This window comes from Blennius ocellaris (genome assembly GCF_963422515.1).
Source record: "Blennius ocellaris genome assembly, chromosome: 5".
Classification (NCBI taxonomy): Eukaryota; Metazoa; Chordata; class Actinopteri; order Blenniiformes; family Blenniidae; genus Blennius; species Blennius ocellaris.
In genome coordinates, this window is record NC_137654.1 from 18,534,512 (window position 1) to 18,553,511 (window position 19,000).

Consider the following 19,000-nt stretch of genomic DNA (forward strand, 5'->3'; position numbering starts at 1 on the left):
TACAGGTGCAAAGGCTAAGCCAAACAAGGACAGCTCTGGTTGCTAATCACAAGAAGGGTCACCTTTGTGATTAGAGACCTATATTGTACACAATGCAGCACTTCAACAAGAGAGTCAATATCATTGTATGATACTTTCTTCCCCTTTCTGCAGACAATTCCTCTAATGATACTGTCAACGTGATTGGCTCGTGGTCGTGACACTTGGTAGAAAAACCAAACTAATGAACCTGTGATGGCAACACCCACCACTTTCTCGTGATGGATTACACTTACTGTGATCCAAGTTTGCACACTTTACGAAACACAGCAGCCCTGCTGCATTTAAAGGCTGTGTCCTTAACAGCTTTTCACAAGAATGTTTTAATTGTTTGTCATTCCGGCCAGAGGAAAGGCATAAGATTATGACGTTTTCTCACTTTAACAGTATTTCATTCACCAAAGAGAAAATTGGAGGTCACTGTCCACTGGAGTCTTTGAAATGTGGTCATCATAACACTACTGGATTACATTTTTTTTTTCCTTCTTAAAAAATGTCAAGATTCGTTCACTTGTTCAATGAAGCAGAAAACAATTATTCTTTACATCTTTTGTACTGTCACCCAGTCACAACCCCAACTCCTCACAGCAATGCCTCTGCTTCTCTGCCTCCACATTGTAGGCTAACTTTGATTAGATTTTAACAGTTTGCACAGAAACATACTGTGAAAGTTTCAAATAGGTTAACTCAAAGATCTCCAGATCTTTTAAGGTTGGGCTTTGGCCACACAATTCAAGAGCAGTCAGAGACTCGTCTTGAAGCCACTCCAGCGTGACCATGTCTGAATGCTTTAATTCACAGCAGACAGATGAACTGTCTTTCCAGGTTTAGGCTTTTTGTTCTGCTACAAGTTTTCTCTCAACCACGTTTATTCTTCTCTTACATAGACCAATGTTCTGCCTCTAAAAAGCCTCACCATATTAATTTCCCGTTACGGCACATGCTTCATCATTCAGATAGTATTCACTGGGCGCTAGTGTTTGCCAGACACTGACAAAGTTCAGGTCATTTAGTTTTAGATCAGGTAATCTTTTAACTTGAGTCCTTAGACTCTTTAATGCACCAAATGAACGGCCCACAAAGGAGCCATTCAGGTCCAATGGGATGACTTTGCAAAGTGTAAGAATTACAAAAGAGGCATTGATTGAATATTTTCATTAAAAATAACTGCAGTTACAGATTTGTTTAGCTGCAATCGCACACTTTTATGCGAAGGAGCAAATATAATAGAGTGAGACACATAACTAAAGAGCAGATAGCAGCATGGACAAGAATTGTAGAAGTTAAAAGTCTAAACCTGAAGTAAAGCATTATTATTTTGTCATTTCACTGGTTTTGACATGTTGGAACAGTAGGTAGCATTTGTCTTCTGAGAAAGAAGGTGTGTGGGTTTTCTATATTGGCCTTGTTCATCAGGTTTATCCAAATATAAATCCCAATATGCCTGTTTTTATAGGTCTGGTAAGTATCAAATTGCCCCGACCTGTTAAATCCACAAAAGAGTACCGGTGGTCAGCAGAGCAATTTTAAGCTAAAGTGCTACACCAATAGTTACACCCCACAGGGTTGTAAATAGGCTGTAGAGCATAAAAGGTGCAGGATGCCATGACCAAACCGGATGTAGCACATGAAAAGCATTTGTTCACCTGCTTCTCTCTCGCTCAAGTTTTTTAAATTACTATAATGTAAAGTGTGTTCCGTTTACAGATATAAAGATGACGCATGTGTGTAGGTTGAGGTGGAGTCTGGAAGCAACGTTTTACTGACGTGACAAGCATGTTTTTGCCAGACTCACAGTCTGATGATAAGTTCACAGACAGACTTCTCCTTTTTCCAGTTTGGGGTTTTCACATCTTCTCCACTTTGTCAATGCACTGCAAGAACGATCTTTTTTCCTCTTCAGAATCCTTCTCCCTACCTGTCATCTCTTCTGAAAACATGTCCAAAACATCAGCATCCTTAGACCTGCCACCTACATGACAATCTCCTGTGTTTCGGTTGACGCTGCTGACTATTAAAATCAACCGATTTATTAATATTGTGTCTGCAGCTCTATGGTATAATTCATTATGAGCACATCTGAAAAGCATTATGATGCATGATGCATATTGCTTTATAAAGGAGGTTGGGACTGTTCATGATGATATATAACAAGTTATAAGAAGATTCATAAAGGTTGAGAAGTGTTGTGTATGATCTAGTATTTATTACCTTGTCATTTAGGATTTTTCATGTATCTCATGCAGTGTGAAAAAAAAAGTCTGAAGTCCTGTTCTCTCTTCTTGATCCCACATAACTTTTCTTTGCTACCTCCTCTCCCTGCATCCTCAGCATTTCCCCGTCCTCCTTCCAGGATCTCCTCAACCTGTTCCCTTCTCTTAAATTCCCAGACATGAAATAAATTAGAAATTAGAGGTTGTTTTTGTCTACTTCAGCAATAATTAACACCCTGACACACTCAAGATGATCTCCAGGTCAAACAAACAACCACACATGCACTTTCATCAATCAGTGTGCATCTTCATGTAAGCCAGTATTTTAATTTCTTTATACGCTGTATTTTTACAGTACTCTCCATCATTTCATAAATATTATTACTGGCTTTATTTGCAATGAAAAACGTAGCCTGTCGTTGGCACTTTCATGCATTTAAGCATCATAGTCCACGAAAAGCCTTTAAACCCTGTGTTTTACTTTCATGTCAGAGACCTGGGCAGCTTCCCAAAGCAGTGGCACCCAGAACGAATAGGGTCACGTAAGTGACCAGCAGTGTGCTGCATCCCTTCCTCGAGCAGGGTGACAGCTCATTTTCTGAGCCGCAGCTTCAGCACTGAGAGAGGAGAGGGGCCCTGTAATGATCAGCTTTTAGCGCTGCCACTGGGCGGCTGAATAAGCCATCAGGCATCATTAGGCCCTGCTGGGGAAAACAATCTCCTCATTCCTACTGGTGCTCCCAAACAGGGGAACTCTTTGGGAGAAATACGTCAGAGACACTTCAGCGTGTGGGTGTGTGTGTGTGCGTTTGTGTGAATGCTTCACTCGTGTGCAGTGGGTGTCATTCAGCAGTCAAAGACGTCGTATTCCTGCTGATGTAATCTCTTTATCGTACATCTGAAAAGCCCAATTCAATAAATCTGAAACATCTGCGTGTCAGTTTATGTTAACACCTGCAAGTCTTCACTGTGCTGAATTCTTGGTTTAAAAAAAAGGGGGGGGGAAGCGGCGCGCGATCAAAAACAGGAAGTCATGAAGTCGCATAACTTTCTATTGAGGGGAGAACAGCCCCCTCTGAAAGGCACTAATGATCTGCGAACTGAGTGAGGCAAACCTGGTGCATACACAAAGACTGGCCTATTATTCCTACTGGGCATATCCTGTTTCCAATACAGTCTCTTAGTTTGTTTTTTTTTTCTGTATTTATTTTACCTCAGGATGCCTCAGCTATTCAACCGTACTGCATTTGTTCTGGGCTCTGAATACTTGAATATAAAATCACTCGGCTAAACAAACTGAGCCAGGCTTGACAGAGATGAATAAGGCTGCAGTAGGCAGTGAGTCCGCCGATGCTGCCGTAATAAACTCCATGTGAATATATCTGCATGGAGCTTTCTTATTCTTGTTGAATTAATCCATCTACAGCGTTTTATACCTCTCATCCACTTCGGTACATTACATCATTGCATGCTTGGCCTACACAGCACTCCCTGTTGAATGGATGGATGTTAAAATATTTCATTTGCAGCTTCTTTGATGTAAATCATTGTTTCAGTGGTGTCTTTGTGTATGTTGTACACAGGAGGGCAAACCCTTGCTTTCAGGGGGCGATCGCCACTGTTAACCTGCCTGTTCACACCTTCACATGAAGCATTGAGCCGAGCGCCGAGTGTTAATTTGGCCTGTCTTGGCTGAGTGACGGGAGGGGGCAGGTTAAGGATCCATTTGATGTTAACCGCAACTAAATTGTCACCGCTGCAGGATGAAAATGAGCTCTGACACTTTGGTGAAATACAAGGACAAAGACAGTGATCCCACAGTTGTCGGGTGAAAAGCACAATATGTTTTTCTTGTGAAAAGAAATAGCACATGCAGTTCATGTGCAGATTTTCATCTATTTTTCAGAAAAGGCCTCGTTATTTAGGAGTCACGTCTTCTCACAAAATGTATTGTTTCCTGTTTCCCAAGACAGTGCAGGCCTCATGAGCAGGAGAGCACCAGTAAGCTAACAGCTCATTTTTAAAGCCAATGCCCATAAATAATGGGAAATAATGTAATAACTGCCAGTTATGTGGTAATTTCTTTCAGTGTAATAAAGTTCAAAATGCAGTAACTTGCTAATAATGAAATATGTTATTAGATGATTGAAGAGCTTTAATAATCATTTTAAAATGTGGTTGCCTATAATGTAACATAAATAGAGCTTAATTTGTTTGAAATAAAGCTTAGAGTAACTGTATAGTTGTCTTTCAATTGTAAATAAAAAAACTTTTTTTTTTACTATATATTCCATTATTGGCAAGTTATTACATTTTTGACTCTTCTCTTTTTTGTGACTCCATTACATTCATAGTGGCCAATACTATTACATTACTGAGCTTTATGACATTAATTATTATTACAGCCAACAGGTCCTGTAGCCTATTTCAGTATATTTATTTGTAATTTGCGTAGTTGCTAATGAGAAACTAGATGCAAGTTTATTTGAAAGATATTTTATTAAATTAAATTTCAAACTTGTGTCATTCCTTGTGAGTTGGTAAATACTATTGAGATAGCAGTTACATAAATCCAGGGCAGTAGAGGTCACCATCTATTTATTTATTTTTACTGGGGAGATAAAAATAGTCCAAAACTAAATCGCTAGAAACTCATGTCGTATGTCACGATGAACAACCAACCAAAATCATTCGATGATGATGATAAGTCCAAACATCTAAAGTTTCCAAGTCTCCTCCTGCACAGTAACCATGGCAGGTTGTGTTTGAAGTTGTTTTCTCTCCTATGAAACGCACCAACAATGCCAAAGTTTTTGTTATTTTTAAACACATACGAAGTCACATCTAAATTTGATTTGCACAGTCAGGTCCGAGCACTCCTTTACCTCCTCCTTCAGATCAAAAGGAAAGCCAATAAAATGCTTGGCTTGCAGGCATCAGCTTTGATGTTCCCTCTCTACGTGCTCATTTGATGCCCGCGGCATGAAGTCAGAAGTGGACAGCACCTTTACTGACATCAAATTGTATTGTGTCCATAACCTCTTGCCCTGAGATATGGATTGGTGTCAGATACAGTTTATAGGAGGGAAACCGTATCTTGTTTTTGACATTTACCCTTTATTTTTTCTAAATCAAAATTGATATTATTTAAGCTGATTATCATCAAGTAGTTCTCTTACTAGTTGTGACCCTCAAAATGTGTTATTTCAGAGTGATTTTTTTTTGTTGTGGAAGAAACTGTAGCTACGTCAGAAAAAATGAAGCTGAACTGTAATCAAGTAACCCCACAGAAGGATTTTATATGCAGCACTGCATCAGGGGGAGAGAGAGCAGAGTTCCCAGGAGTTGTGAAAGCCATGTAATTAAATTGCTCTGAAACGCATGCTACTCATCATCAACTAGTGTCCTCTGGGGATTTTACATTGTCCAAATCAATAGAAAAAAAACTTGCATACAATTGAGGAATGAGACAACAAGAAGAAACAGCCGACATATCATCACTTTCCAGCTCCACCTGGACTTGAATCAAGACCATGGGTGTTAACTTGCGTCTCTGCATCTCTAAAATAGGCATCATTATCAGCCATTTACCACTATTCTTTGAGTTCAGTAACCCATTACAGCATGAAAACTCCTCCACTGATTCACCTTTTCTCTGATTGTAGTGGATTTCTGTGGAATCTGGAAATACATTAGTAGCCTTTATTTAGGAATTCTGAAATTTTAAAGCAAATCTTTCATTTATATATTTATTATCTATTTATTTATGTATTTATTTCCCAGTGCCAAATCTCTGCGTAGAAATAGGGATTAATTCTTGCTGGCAGAACATTCACCAGGGATTAGTTGTATATATTTTCTTCTTATTGACATCAGCGCAGGACACCTGCTATGCCTGAAATTTTTTTATAAAGCTGAAAAAAAAAGAGACGGTAGTCTTTATGCTATTTGTGTACTTTGTTTTGTGTTATATATGAAGGTGAGTATTTGTTCAAATCTGCAGTGCTGGTTTCATCATGAATGTACCAGCTCTGGGAAAGTATGAACTTTTAAAATATTACACTACGCAGACTTCAGAGGGTTCATTTGAGTTTTCACTGTTGGAAATCTACTCCCATTATTCGTCATCCAAACACAAAGCTGTGATGATCGCTCATGCTTTCTTTTCTCGACTCTGGCGGAGGAAAACTTTATTTGCCTGACCTGGCCACAGCAGCAAGATGCTTCACCTTGCATGCAATTTAAGTACATGAGATGCATCAGCTCTCTCTAATAGGGACCATGGACCTTGGTTGAAAGTCGATATATGATTGCAGCTAGCATCCACTCCAAGTTTCCCTCGGTAAATGGTTTAAAAAAAACAACTCACATATCACAAAGGTCGCACATCCTGGTACGGCTATGAGAGTGTGCAGTAATTGTAGTGTGACTTATGGAGAACTCAGCAGCCAGTGGCCAGTTCGAGATCTTGTTTGCTGCAAGAATCATAAACTCGTGCTGATAGGGTCACAGAGGGAACACTTCATTATCTCCGTATGTAGCAGAAGCCGGAGTGCACGCTTTCTCCACTGAACAGCGAGGTCAGATTAGCAGCGGCGAGATTCCATCTCTCCATTTCTGCATTACCGGAGAAGTTCTTCATCTTTGCTGTCAAATGTTTTATTTTTATGGTTACATTGTGCAGCAGCTTTCCCACTTTCCAGGCCGCTAGTGCACTGTCACTGCTAACGGCCATCGAGTGACAGCACACGCTGAATAGAGGGCAGAGCTCCTGATTTATTTAGTTCCCCGATTCACTGACATGTTTTACAGCTTGTGATAAGTCACTGAAACAGCTTCCTCAATCTGTGACGAGGAATTAATAAGGAACACAGTTCGGCAACTGATAAATCATGCATGTGCAATTCTCGTACATCATTGGCAGACTCTCAAATTCAATACTTTATATTCTTAAAACATTTGGTATAATATGAATTTGTCTGAATTAAGTTACTATATTTTTTTTTTTATTGCATAAGCCATTTACCGTACTCATGGGCACTTCAACATAAAATTGGTAAAAATAATTTGATGCATGGAGCAGAATATATTTCTTCTCCTTTTGGTGCTATGCTGACAAACCAAAAAGACTGGAAATATTAGATACACTGATTTATTGGCTTTGAATGAAGCCAGCGTGTGAGTCCACTCTGTGCAATTCACGACCGCAGCTCAGTTTCTGGGGGATAAAAATATATATTTGTGAAGTAGGTGTTTCAAGTCACAAAGAAAAATACAGCCATAATATTTGCAAGACATGTAACTTTGCATTTATATTGTAGAAGCAGGTGGAAAACATGACTGTCTGTGTTTGTCAAACAATCTACAAAAGCAATTTTCTTTTGTTACCATCTTAAATAGTCTATCCATGCTTTATTGACCCTGAAAGAAACAGTTACATACATAAATACATATATAGTATACATAAATAGTTTAATAAATTATGAATATTTAAACAGACACACTGTCTCAGTGAAGTTCATCGATGGCACATGACTGACAGGTGTAGATGATATGTACAGCTGAGGTCCACCACAGTTCATGTAGCTGGGACGGGGACGGGGACGGGGACGGAGGGGTTAGAGGCATTGGGAGGCAGGCAGAGCCGGGGTGGTTTTGTGGCACTGTTAGCAGGAGGTGAAAGTTTTCCAAAAGAAGTTTTTACAGGGGGCTTTGCGGTCACGCTGAGGCAGTGATAGCCTGTTGTACAAGGCCCTCTCCTCCAGACGAGACTCCAGCGGCTCCTCCAGATCTAAAGGCGCCGCCTCCCCCGGCAGCATGTTGGTGTCCAGGGCTCCATCCAGCAAGCCAGACACCAGCTTCAGGATCAGCTCCTTACGCTCTTTGCTCAGCTCCTGTCCGGTGATCAGAAAGGAAGAGAGCGTGTTAGTTTAGAGACGAGAAGAAAGGAAATGTGAATTTTACAAATTACAGTGGAGCTCAATTTTCTTTTCTTAGCTGCAATGGTGTGAACACCAACATCTTCAAATTCAAATACGATTTCCAAAAATATCAGAATTATTTTTTGAGTGAAAGCTAATTATTGAAATTACTTTCCCACAACACATATTTTTTCATATTAAAAAAAAATCCAGCTGGATTTATACAGAAACTTCCAATGAACTGCAAATAAACAATGATAATCGCCTCACCCTGTTCATATGGATGGAGCTCCTATCCTCCACAGGAAGCACGGCAGCTGCTCTAACGCTGAACAGGATCCCCATGAGAGCTGCTAAAACCACCAGGAGTTGCATGCTGTGACAGGTGAGCAGGTGACCGGCCAGGGCTACAGTCACAGGAGCAGGAGGCTGGCAAAGACAGCAGTGTGTGAAAGAGAGAGTGTGGAGCGAAAGCCTGAGCAGCTCAGCCAGAGATCCAGAGGAGACTGGTGGAGAAAGTGCAGCGCAGTTGGAGGCAGCAGCTCATAAGGTCTGGAAACCAGAGGTGTTTCTTCTGCTCCTCCACCAAAGTCCCTCACTCTTTTATACGCCTCTCCCCTGGTCTGCCACTGACGTAGAGGGTGGTGGGTGTATGACGGAGGGCGGAGGGTGTATGTGTGCATGTTGTGGGGGTGTGTGTGAGCGTGAGCATGAAGGAGGAGGGAAGAGACGAGGGGGTCAGGACACAACAATTGGAAGCATTTAAAAGTTAACCCTTTTTCACAAATTGTGAGGTGGATACGCTCGATTCATTCAGGAAATATCTGCGGCCGTCGGCGTCAGCAACCAGATTTTTGGCATCAATGCATTGATAGGTGTGAGAGACAGCCCTAACAATTCCCTTTACTGGTAGAAGGACAATTTCACGACTCATGAACCACCTCTATCCAAACCTTGATACTTAGAACAAATTGTCAAATTTCACTCTCAGCAGCAATCAAGAAGTCCAAAAGAAATGCAAATTGAGCATGAGCTCGAGTACCTTTCACTATCAACACTGGACAGTGTTTGTTTTACTTCAGGCCACATCTGATTGCTGCCATAGTGCTTCTGTTTGTCTCCTTGACATCTGATTACAGGTGTCAAATACTACAATTGAACAGTCTGACACTCCCTGAAGCTTGGTGAGGGGTCCTCAGGAAATGCACATCACCTAATCTGCTGCAGTAAACACAGCGGCTATAAAAAGCATAAGCAATTGTCTGGCAATGTGGAGCTGTATGTGAGACAGAGCACATCGCTCACCTTGTTTGATACCATATTCAGAAAACACTAGACTGAATATCACTGCTGTATTTCAGAGCAAAACACTGCTGCTTGTTTTTTTTGTTTTTTTAAATATTGTTTATTCAATATTTTGGTTTCCTAAAATTCATGCTTGTATATGGAATCTCATCCTACAGATACTAAGAACTGAAAATTATTCATATTCCACTTAAGGCTGAAGACGCGGTTTAGTATCAGAAGGTGAGGAAACCTTTCCTCACTCAGAGTTTGTATTCAAAGTGGTTAAATTAGCTTTGTTCTCAGCAAAGAAATAACATTAAACTATGCTTTGCTCTCTTTACAACAAATACAACTTTAGTTACAACTGGATGATTTTGGGTTGACAGGTTACATTTGGCATAAAAATGTGTTGTAAATATGACTAATACATTTTATATTTGTTGCTGAATAACACCAGTGAATCCAGTTAATCACAAGGGAACCTCCAAATCTGAGTGGAGTTGATTACAGTATAAAACCATTAATGTTGAGTGGAGCCACTCTGAAATGTCTGAAGTTCTGCCATCAACCTCCCAGACATATGGCTGAAATAGCACAATTAGCAGTGTTTACGGGGTTTACTGAGCTGCTGCTGGCAAGGAACATACAGAACTGGCATTCCCATACGTCTCATTTGATATGTTCCAATGGATTTGTCACGCTTCCACAACAGTTTTTGGGGTGTTTTCCTCTGATCTGAAGAGGGGCCTCAAAGCCAATCCAAAGATTTGACAACTTGCTGATACGGTTTCACTGGCAGTTCAATGTGTTTGAAGAATCTACAACAACGGGCTGCCTCGGAGGTATCTGCAGTCGGGCCTGCTGCTCTCAGATTGTACTAATGTGTGTAGAAGTCTGTATTTTCTCTCCATCTGCCGTAGTATGATCCAGCGCCACCTTGACATCGTGCATGAAAGTGTTCACTGGGGAACACTGACTCACTGATAACCTCAGGACTCCATGCTGAAGTTATACGATCAAGTCAGATCTAGACACGTTGGTGCGTCCATTTGAAGTGCACTGAACACATTTAAATCAGACTTACATAAGATGTCATTATTAAAATACAGAAACATCAAATTAAATATTTATGGTTAATTGTTCAGTGGTGTTATTGTAAACCAGAGGAGACATGTTTCATTTTCCTTATTACAGGAAAAACAGCCTTGAAGTATTGCTTTGTGTGAAGCTCCAGTAACATGTATGAATGGTGCTCTCCAAAATAAACTTGCCTTGCAACAGATGATAAAAGCTGTGTAACACAGAGTGTGTACCACATGTTACAAGTTGCTTATATTTTATTAGAAAACCAGTGAGGATTGACACACAATGTTGATGCAACTGAACAGCAATAGTGTTGCAGCGACCCCTCGCAGAGCGGGATTACTGACTGAGCAATTCACTGCAGTCCAGCAGGCTTTTCATTTCAATTCAAAGAATATGAACAAAATGCATATGAATGAGTTCTCCTTTTTCGTGCTACAATAGCTCGGGCTGGCTGAAACATTGCAGAGTCAAGGATGCCACCCTGTGCTTGAATACTGACACTGCACAGTCTCGCCACTCTTACTGGCACCAGCAGTTTATTGTTACAATGCAATGAACAGTAGAGGAAAGATAGAAGTTAAATGTGGGGATTTTTGATGAGACTTAAGTATCTAAAGACTCATTTAGGGGAATCGATGAAAAACATTTAGTTTGTGGATAATTGATAGCCGAGTTGAACGACAACAACTTGTATCACCATTGCCAGACAAAAATCAAGCATTTGACTGATGCAAACAGGAACGTGAAGCTCATCAAACAGAGAAAGTAACGTACCACATTTTATTAGGAGATATATTAATAATGGGCAGGAATGAGTTCGACCTATGGCTTGGCAATCCTCAGCATTACTGCCTTTGGAAGATGAATTACCCACAACCATTACAGAGTATTGGAAAGAGACCCATTAAAACAGCTTCACTTTTTCATTTTGTCCTCCAGCACAGTTGGACTGATTTTTTTGCCGTCACACATCGTTCTTTTCAAAGTTACCATCCATCCATCTTCTGTTATTTTGCCACCAGTGTTCAAAGGGTGTGGTACGACCAGAACAGTTCACCAACCCGTAGCAGAAAAGCAACCAGTTCACGCAGCACACCTTCAGGCAGTACAAGGTGTATTCACAACTTTGGTACCAACCGCACTGAAATGACAGCCGAATCTGCTTGAATAAAGTAGGTGTTGGTTCACTTGCAAATGTACTCAAGTGGAGCTTGAATAAACAAAAACAAGATGCATTCTTGAGGTTTGCTGCAAAAAACAAACAAAATAAAGTGCATATGGAGGAATTCCTGCTACAATTTAGCTCCTCGATACATTTTATCAGCTGTCACACAAGAGAGAAGAGAAATCTAAAAGGTTGGAAGCATCTGGGCCCCTTTTGAATGGAAAAAGGTCTACCTTCCCAGTGTCATTTGTGAACCTATCCAACTACTCCCCCCAAAAAAAAAAAATATATATATATTCTTTTTACAGTTGCATATCATTTCCTCCTTCAATGATCTAAGTTCTTGGCAGATAAAAATCCCACCTAAATAATAATCATGCATTTCACTTGGTGCCACTCACAACTTTGTTGAATATTGTGTAATGTACAGTCAGCTCTGTCTAAGGCTTGTAGGCATGTATGGGAAAAGATGCCACTTGTACATCGTGATGTAAAAATCTGAATATGATAAGACTTCAAAAAATGTTCCGCAACCGAAAACAGCGACCCTCAACATACAGCCAATATCAAGAACCATCCTCAGTGTAAAGACAAGGGAGTCCTGGAAGAGTGCAGCCCCCACAAAGGGTCTGTCTCAATGGGGTGGGACTTTATCTCAAGCTACACAAAGAAACGGGAGTTTCATGAAGGCTATAAACACAAGACGATTGGAACCTCCCTGAGGAGGATCTTCAAAAGCTGTTTGAAATTGTGCCAAGAAGAAACAATGATCTTTACCAAGGAGATTCCTTGTGTCCATTCACTTTGCATTTTTGTACAGTGCAACTGCAGTTCAGCATGTTTTCCCTTTTTTATTTTAAGTGCTAAAGTGAGTGATTCACTCACTCACTGAGCCCCCAATGCAAAGTTTAGTAAAGAGCAGGGGAATGCTACACAAGGTTGAACATTGCCTGAGAGTAAACCATTAACCCAAGTACAACCTTGGCTTGAAAGAAGTGAGAACACAGAAATAACCCATGAACACTAGGGAAAATCACAGACCCGTGCTCTCAGTTTTAGTCAAATCTTACCAGAATCTTTTTTAAGGACTGGCCTTTTGTAAAATCCTTCTCTGGGCCAATTCTTGTATTCATGTAAACAAATGCACCGACACACAGATATCCCTTTGGTGTTACCAATTTATTACAGTTCATATTTCTTATAAAAACAAATGCATTGCTTAGGTATGACATGTCCCAATAAAGACGCAACGTGGACTCCACGAACAGTTCGGTCTAGAACAAACAAACCACACTGAAACACTGGCTTTCCATTGAGAGAAATGACCCTCGTCCTGCAGTAAGACTCAACAGCAGGCCGAGTGCAGTACAAGTTAACTACCACCAGTGGTCAATACCCAACACTGCGAGGTATATTTGCATTAAAAAAAAAATTCACACCTCAACACACCTGGCGTTGCATTAATTTCTTCACTCTATGTATTTTACTTAATATGCATTTTACCATCCTAAAATGACAACTTTAAAATCGACTTCATTGTCACTCAATGATATTTTTAACAGGATCGTTTAGTCAACTCCTGAGGACACTGCCATGAAAAGGACTAGTTTTCTTTTTTAACAACTTCGATCAGGCACTGTAGGGTTCATGGTTAGCAGAGGGATCAGTATTCTGAATTAGCGGCCGTGGCAAATGGCAACTGCCAACTTTCCATTGAGCACAAGCAGATGCTGGAACATTACAAATAAATGTGCAGCATTATATTACTGACAAAGTACATATACTTAAAACTATATGGTATGCAACATGTATGACTTAGATAAAACAAAGTGACGTCAGGTGTGATGATGTTGATGCTCTACCCACTCGGATTTGTGCATCACTTTGTTCATAACATTCTGATATAACAGATTTACAGAGTAAAATTGGAAAAACAAAGCAGACCACGACAATAACTTATCAGGATATTATGAAAGGTTAGAAGAAAAACCAAACTTTTGGTTCATCTGAGTAATTCAGCAATGTCCCATCAATTACGCTCCCTCTTTTGGGTGATGCTGAACTATGTTACAGGAGGTGGAGGACAAGGTTCACTGTGGGTTGAGGGTCAGGTGGAGACAATGAGGGCCTGTCGGTGCTGGTCACGCTTCATTGAGGACCTGCCAACAGCCAAGAAGATGCTGAGTAGAAAATAGCAATAACATCTGCAAAAGTTAATTTCTCTCGAGCACCAAATGGGTACCAATCAAATATTCACATACCTTTCTTGCAAACTCTGGGAGGACAAATGAAGCTTTGTGGATTTCAGGATTGTAATATTTTAGATTCATATTTTCCATTTCTTCTTGTGTCAGTGCCTTCACTGGTTCCTTGAAATTTGTCTCCTAGTTGGAAAATGAAGAGAGAGACACGAGTGACTTCAGTTTTATTACTGAACAAAGAGAAGAATTACTGCGCTGTAGAAAGGTACAAAAATAAACTTAAAAGTCCTTGGGAGGTGGTCCAAAAACAGCCGGCTGTCTAATGGATCACAAATGGACGACAAGCGCACTTACAGGATTTTTACTGCAGAGCATGAAGCCAATTTGGCCACTGGGGTACGTGGGGATGGTGCTGTAGGCATAGTCAACCACAGGGAATAGGGTCTTGCAGAAGGTTTGCATCTCCTTTATCAGCTCCAAATGGAGCCACTGACACTCCCCTGTAGAAACGATATAAGCAAGAGAAAAAGAAAAGCATGTTGAGTCAATGTGGAAATAATCAAGTCCTTGCTAAACTGCATGCTGTTAATTCCAGCCTTTAACTTTGAACGCACAACTTTGGAGTTACCTTGAGAGCAAAGAATCCCCCCACTTCTCAATGCTGCCTTCATCAGCTGATAGTAAGACTCCTTAAACAAACTCTCAGCAGGTCCTGCAACAACAAAGACGCATGAAAATGAGTTAAGACTCGGAATAAAACTGTTCTGATGTCAGAGGTTTTAAACTTTGAGCTGAAAAAAAATATGGAATTGCTGAAACATAATGCCGGTAACTTATGGGAAAGAACAGCAGCTCATTATTGAGTGCATGGTTAAGTCTAATAAAAAATTAATAAAAAAAGGAGAATAGTCACACAAAAAAATGCCACCAACCGACTGGGTCTGAGGAATCTGTTATAATGATGTCGAAGGCATCCTGGTTCTGCTTCATGAATTCAAAGCCGTCTCCAACATGGAGAGTGAGCTTGGGGCTGAAGAATCCTTTGGCCATCCCTGGGAGGTACTTCTTTGATACGTTAATGACGTCCTGCAGAGAGGCAGATGTGAGTGGCGAGTGCTGCGACCAATATCCCTGCTATTCAGTTACAGTAATGAGGAGAAAATCAGATTGTGTATCCCTCTATGGAGAATATTCACTCAATCAGTGTCAGTCTTGTTGCTCCCACCTCATCTATCTCACAGAGGACCACCGACTCCACCAACGGATTCTTCACCACCTCCCTGAGCACGCCTCCATCACCTCCACCAATAATTAACACCTTGGGTAAAAGAAATGAAAGGAGAGAGAAGCATTGCTGAGTCTTGGGACAAATATTTACTCATCACGCAGTTTCATGTTGTTTATTTTTTTTTTTATTATTACCTTCTTGGGGCATGGGTGGCTGCACAGAGGAAGGTAGGCAATCATTTCTTGATAGGCAAACTCATCTCTCTCTGTGCACTGGATCACTCCATCCAGCACCAACACATTCCCATAGGTTTTACTAGAAAGTAATGATTCAGCAAAAAGAACGGCGTGAGGCCCAGCTTACACACTCTGTAGATAAACACCTAAAAGCTACACAGGAGGCAGATTCTCCAACACGTTGTCTTCCTATCGTAAAAAAAAAAAAAAAAACAATCGTAAAAATATAGCTCCATTGATTTGCGTTAACTCGCATTAACTGTAACTAACTATGTCATTCAGTCGGAGCTGTACCGATTCGTGTACCGATCTGTGCCGGCCAGCTGAGCCTGTCTGAGACAACGCGAGGAGTCACATGTAGACCCAGAGGGAGAGACCAGGAGCCTTGTGTTGCTCCTCGGTGCTAACAGCTAGCGGCTAACGCACTCACCTCTTGAAGACCATAACATCCTGAAACTTGGACTTCTTGTGGTAGAGGACCTCCTCCACCTGGAGGCTCATGGCCTGGCCCGGCCACAGAGTGCAGGACTCGGTGAACCACCCATCCTTAATCTGGTCCATCTCAGCTGCTCGCAGCCACAAAGTAACAGAAGAGTAACGTGTTTGGAAGTTACCACAAAGCCGTTACCGCGCAGGGCAACTTGCTGCCTCCAGTTATAACCAATGGGCCGCTGCTGACGTGTCCGCCTCGCAGCCGTATCAGCCAATAGGATTACAGGATTGTACCGGTCCGTGGTCGTTTTGGTTGACTTCACTGGCAGCACCGCCCTGTTAGCCAGAGCCCACGTGAAGCTAAAACACGACGGGGCGTCGGTGCGCATGCGCAAAGTGCAGCTTTAAATAACACACCAAGACCACCGAGCATGGAAAAAGAAGCACTAATAAAAAATTTAAAAAAAATCTACAAACGAAATCTAAATCCTAACTCTCAGCTGTACAAAAAAAACAACAACAGCAATGTACACAACCCAACAACACGCAAACAAATGTAGTATTTAATGTCTTTATCAAACAGTTGTTTACTTTCTGTGCTTGCAAAAAGTGAATGAAATCACCTGGTTGAAGTTCATCCATCCATCCATCCATCCATCCATCCGGTCTCTATGCTGCTTGTATCTTGTGCAGTGCAGAGTTTGAATCCCTCCCCCTCCCCGAAGGAGAGTTTGAATCTGTCTTTCTGTCTTCTCCTTTTGTCTCCACTGTGAGTCTGATTCTGCAGGTTTATCCTTGCTAGAAGGGAGTGTATTTTCTTCTTACGGTCATTTATGTTTGCTCATGTAGAATTGTTTGATTTTTCTTTGTGAAAGTGCCTTTCGAATGACTTGTATTTTGTTTGCCACAGAAATATAAGTGAATTTAATTTAATTGAACAGCACACATACCCACATTCACACTCCAGGTTCCAGATGCTGGAAGCTGTACACAGAAATGAAATGTGCATAGAAGAAATGACTCAAAAATAGAAATGAAATTGAAAGAAGTTACAATGATCAGTGCACATATGTGCAATATACAACGTAGAAAATTATTATTATACTCTGATATCAACGTCAGTGGGTGGACTATAATGTTAAAAGTCATGACAGTTAAAAAAAAAAGTAGGGTTATTGCATTTGGGAGAATATATCTTCTCTTGTGGTTCTCGTGTCAGCATAGCTGAAGCAGCCTGTTTGAAAAGGTGCTTTGCTGTCTGTTCAAGTTATCTGGGATCGATAATAATCTAATGTGAACTCTTGAGAATCATTCCGCAACATGTTCAAGGTGTTTCTTTTCTTTCATTTTCTGCACTAGATTCTCTTTCATATTTGGGATCCGTGTCTTGCGGCATCAAATAACTTTTAAAGAGCTTCATTGTGTGGAAAGCCACCATCACAATATGTTGTCAGATACCTAAATAAACTGGGGGAAGAATTTTCTGAAGCACTAAGTCATAAAAAAAAAATATTGGTCTTCAGCCATTCTACAAAATGGAGATAGAAGTTTTGAGTGCTGCCAAAAAGGTATTGTGAAGAATGTTCTCAGGAAGGTTCAGTCAGCTATATATGAGCTTATAGATGAGACAATTGAACATTTCCCAATGCACACTAGAACTGGAGCTGGAATCAGGTATGCCAAATGCAGGTACAATTCTGCTCACCACAGTTGCTCTTGATGTATTTATCCTTTTGACTTTGTGCATTTAACCAAACACAAACATGGTGGTTGTCAGAAACAGACTATTGTACATGGAGAGGACAACTTGCAGGCAGGCTCACATGATTCGTATGGAACTAATCTTGTCTTATCTTCTTGCTACAACTTGATATGTTTGCCCACAATGCTGAGGCTTGAGAGGAGATATACGGTCTTTAGGACACAAAAGACCCCAGTGACATGTGATTTCTCAAAATAGACTTTCACTCATCAGAAAATTAAATCACAGTGCAGTTGATCACAAGATTCTCAATGAACAAAAGTGCAGGTTAGTGAACTCATAAACAGTAAACTTCTTTGTTTTGTTTTACCTATTTCAGAGTTTTGCATTGTGCTTTTGGAGTCAATTTGAGTGTCTCCAAATAGGAAGACTACACATCTTACTAAATTACCCCATTTTAGGATGTACAGTCAACATTTGATCTGTGGATTAAGCCTTTGAGAAGATTATATTTTTCTATAGATTTAAGCAATTGAACAATTCTTATTTGAAGGTCCTTGAAATCTTGCTGTGAGTTATGGTTCATAACCTTTTGAGTTGCTTAGTGTGAAGCTGTTATCAGCAGGCACATACAGATTTTTTTTATTTTTATGGCCATTCAAAACAAATAAGTAAAAGATATTAATTTTTGACCTGTTGTCTATGTCCGTGGCAAGCAAATGAACTCCATGGTATTGATCATTTTTAAGCCTGCTGGTTTTATTCGTGCTGTCTTTGTCATGCAAATTAATGCTGCTTCCCCAGTAGAGCACAGCATGAATGAGAGAGAACGTTTCCCTGATAGAAAACACAATGGAGCTCTTTGCTCATATCTAAAGATCTAGTTTTCCTCGGGAGAAAAAAAAAGTCATGAACAAGCTACTTTTGTTTTTCTTTTTTGAATAAGGCCTCTGTTCATGTTTTGTTTTAGAGCATTTCCATGTAATTTATTTGACTGCTGGACAACATGTTTGCTGAATCATAACCGCCTCTGGGATAAATTTATTGTTTCTGCTGAAAACAAAAACCAGCGTCAGCAAGGGGACTGTCTTATTGGTTTAATGATAAACCCAAACTTTGGGTTTTTAAACTTTTATCCGTTTTCACCGGCCTGTTTTAAATATGGCAACCTAAATACAAAAAAATAAATATTTCTCCAATGAGAATAAAGAGAAAATGCATACAGACAAGTACTCCCTTTAAAAAAAAAAAAAAATTGTAAGAACCACACAAAATATAAAGAAAAAAACAGAATATCAAACATTAGAATGAACACAAAAATGGAAACCAAGATCAATGATCACGCTTGATTATTGTGAAGCCACACCGTCATTGATTTATCTTATATGAATGTAAGAGATTTGTACTCCGTAATGTATTTGACCATGAATAGGTTCATGATTAATACGTCCATCTACAAAATAGATCAAACAGGTAATCATGCATTCACA

The 19,000-nt window shown here is 40.3% G+C and overlaps 2 protein-coding genes across 2 annotated transcripts; both read right to left on the reverse strand.

The window, feature by feature from the left end:
- Positions 1–7,918: 7,918 nt before the first annotated feature.
- Positions 7,919–8,548, reverse strand: sst6.1 (somatostatin family member 6.1; the record flags this gene model as incomplete). The annotated part of the gene is made up of 2 exons (XM_080496215.1): positions 7,919–8,146; positions 8,444–8,548. 2 exons carry the CDS (start codon positions 8,546–8,548, stop codon positions 7,919–7,921), a joined length of 333 nt encoding a protein of 110 aa, XP_080352341.1.
- A 4,333-nt stretch (positions 8,549–12,881) lies between these two features.
- srm (spermidine synthase) lies at positions 12,882–15,991 on the reverse strand. Its single transcript, XM_080496074.1, has 8 exons — positions 15,807–15,991; positions 15,335–15,455; positions 15,138–15,230; positions 14,845–14,998; positions 14,541–14,624; positions 14,267–14,412; positions 13,973–14,095; positions 12,882–13,870 (listed from the first exon to the last, which is right to left on the reverse strand). The coding sequence occupies exons 1-8, from the start codon at positions 15,935–15,937 to the stop codon at positions 13,853–13,855; spliced, it is 870 nt and encodes a 289-aa protein (XP_080352200.1). The 5' UTR covers positions 15,938–15,991; the 3' UTR covers positions 12,882–13,852.
- Positions 15,992–19,000: the final 3,009 nt, after the last annotated feature.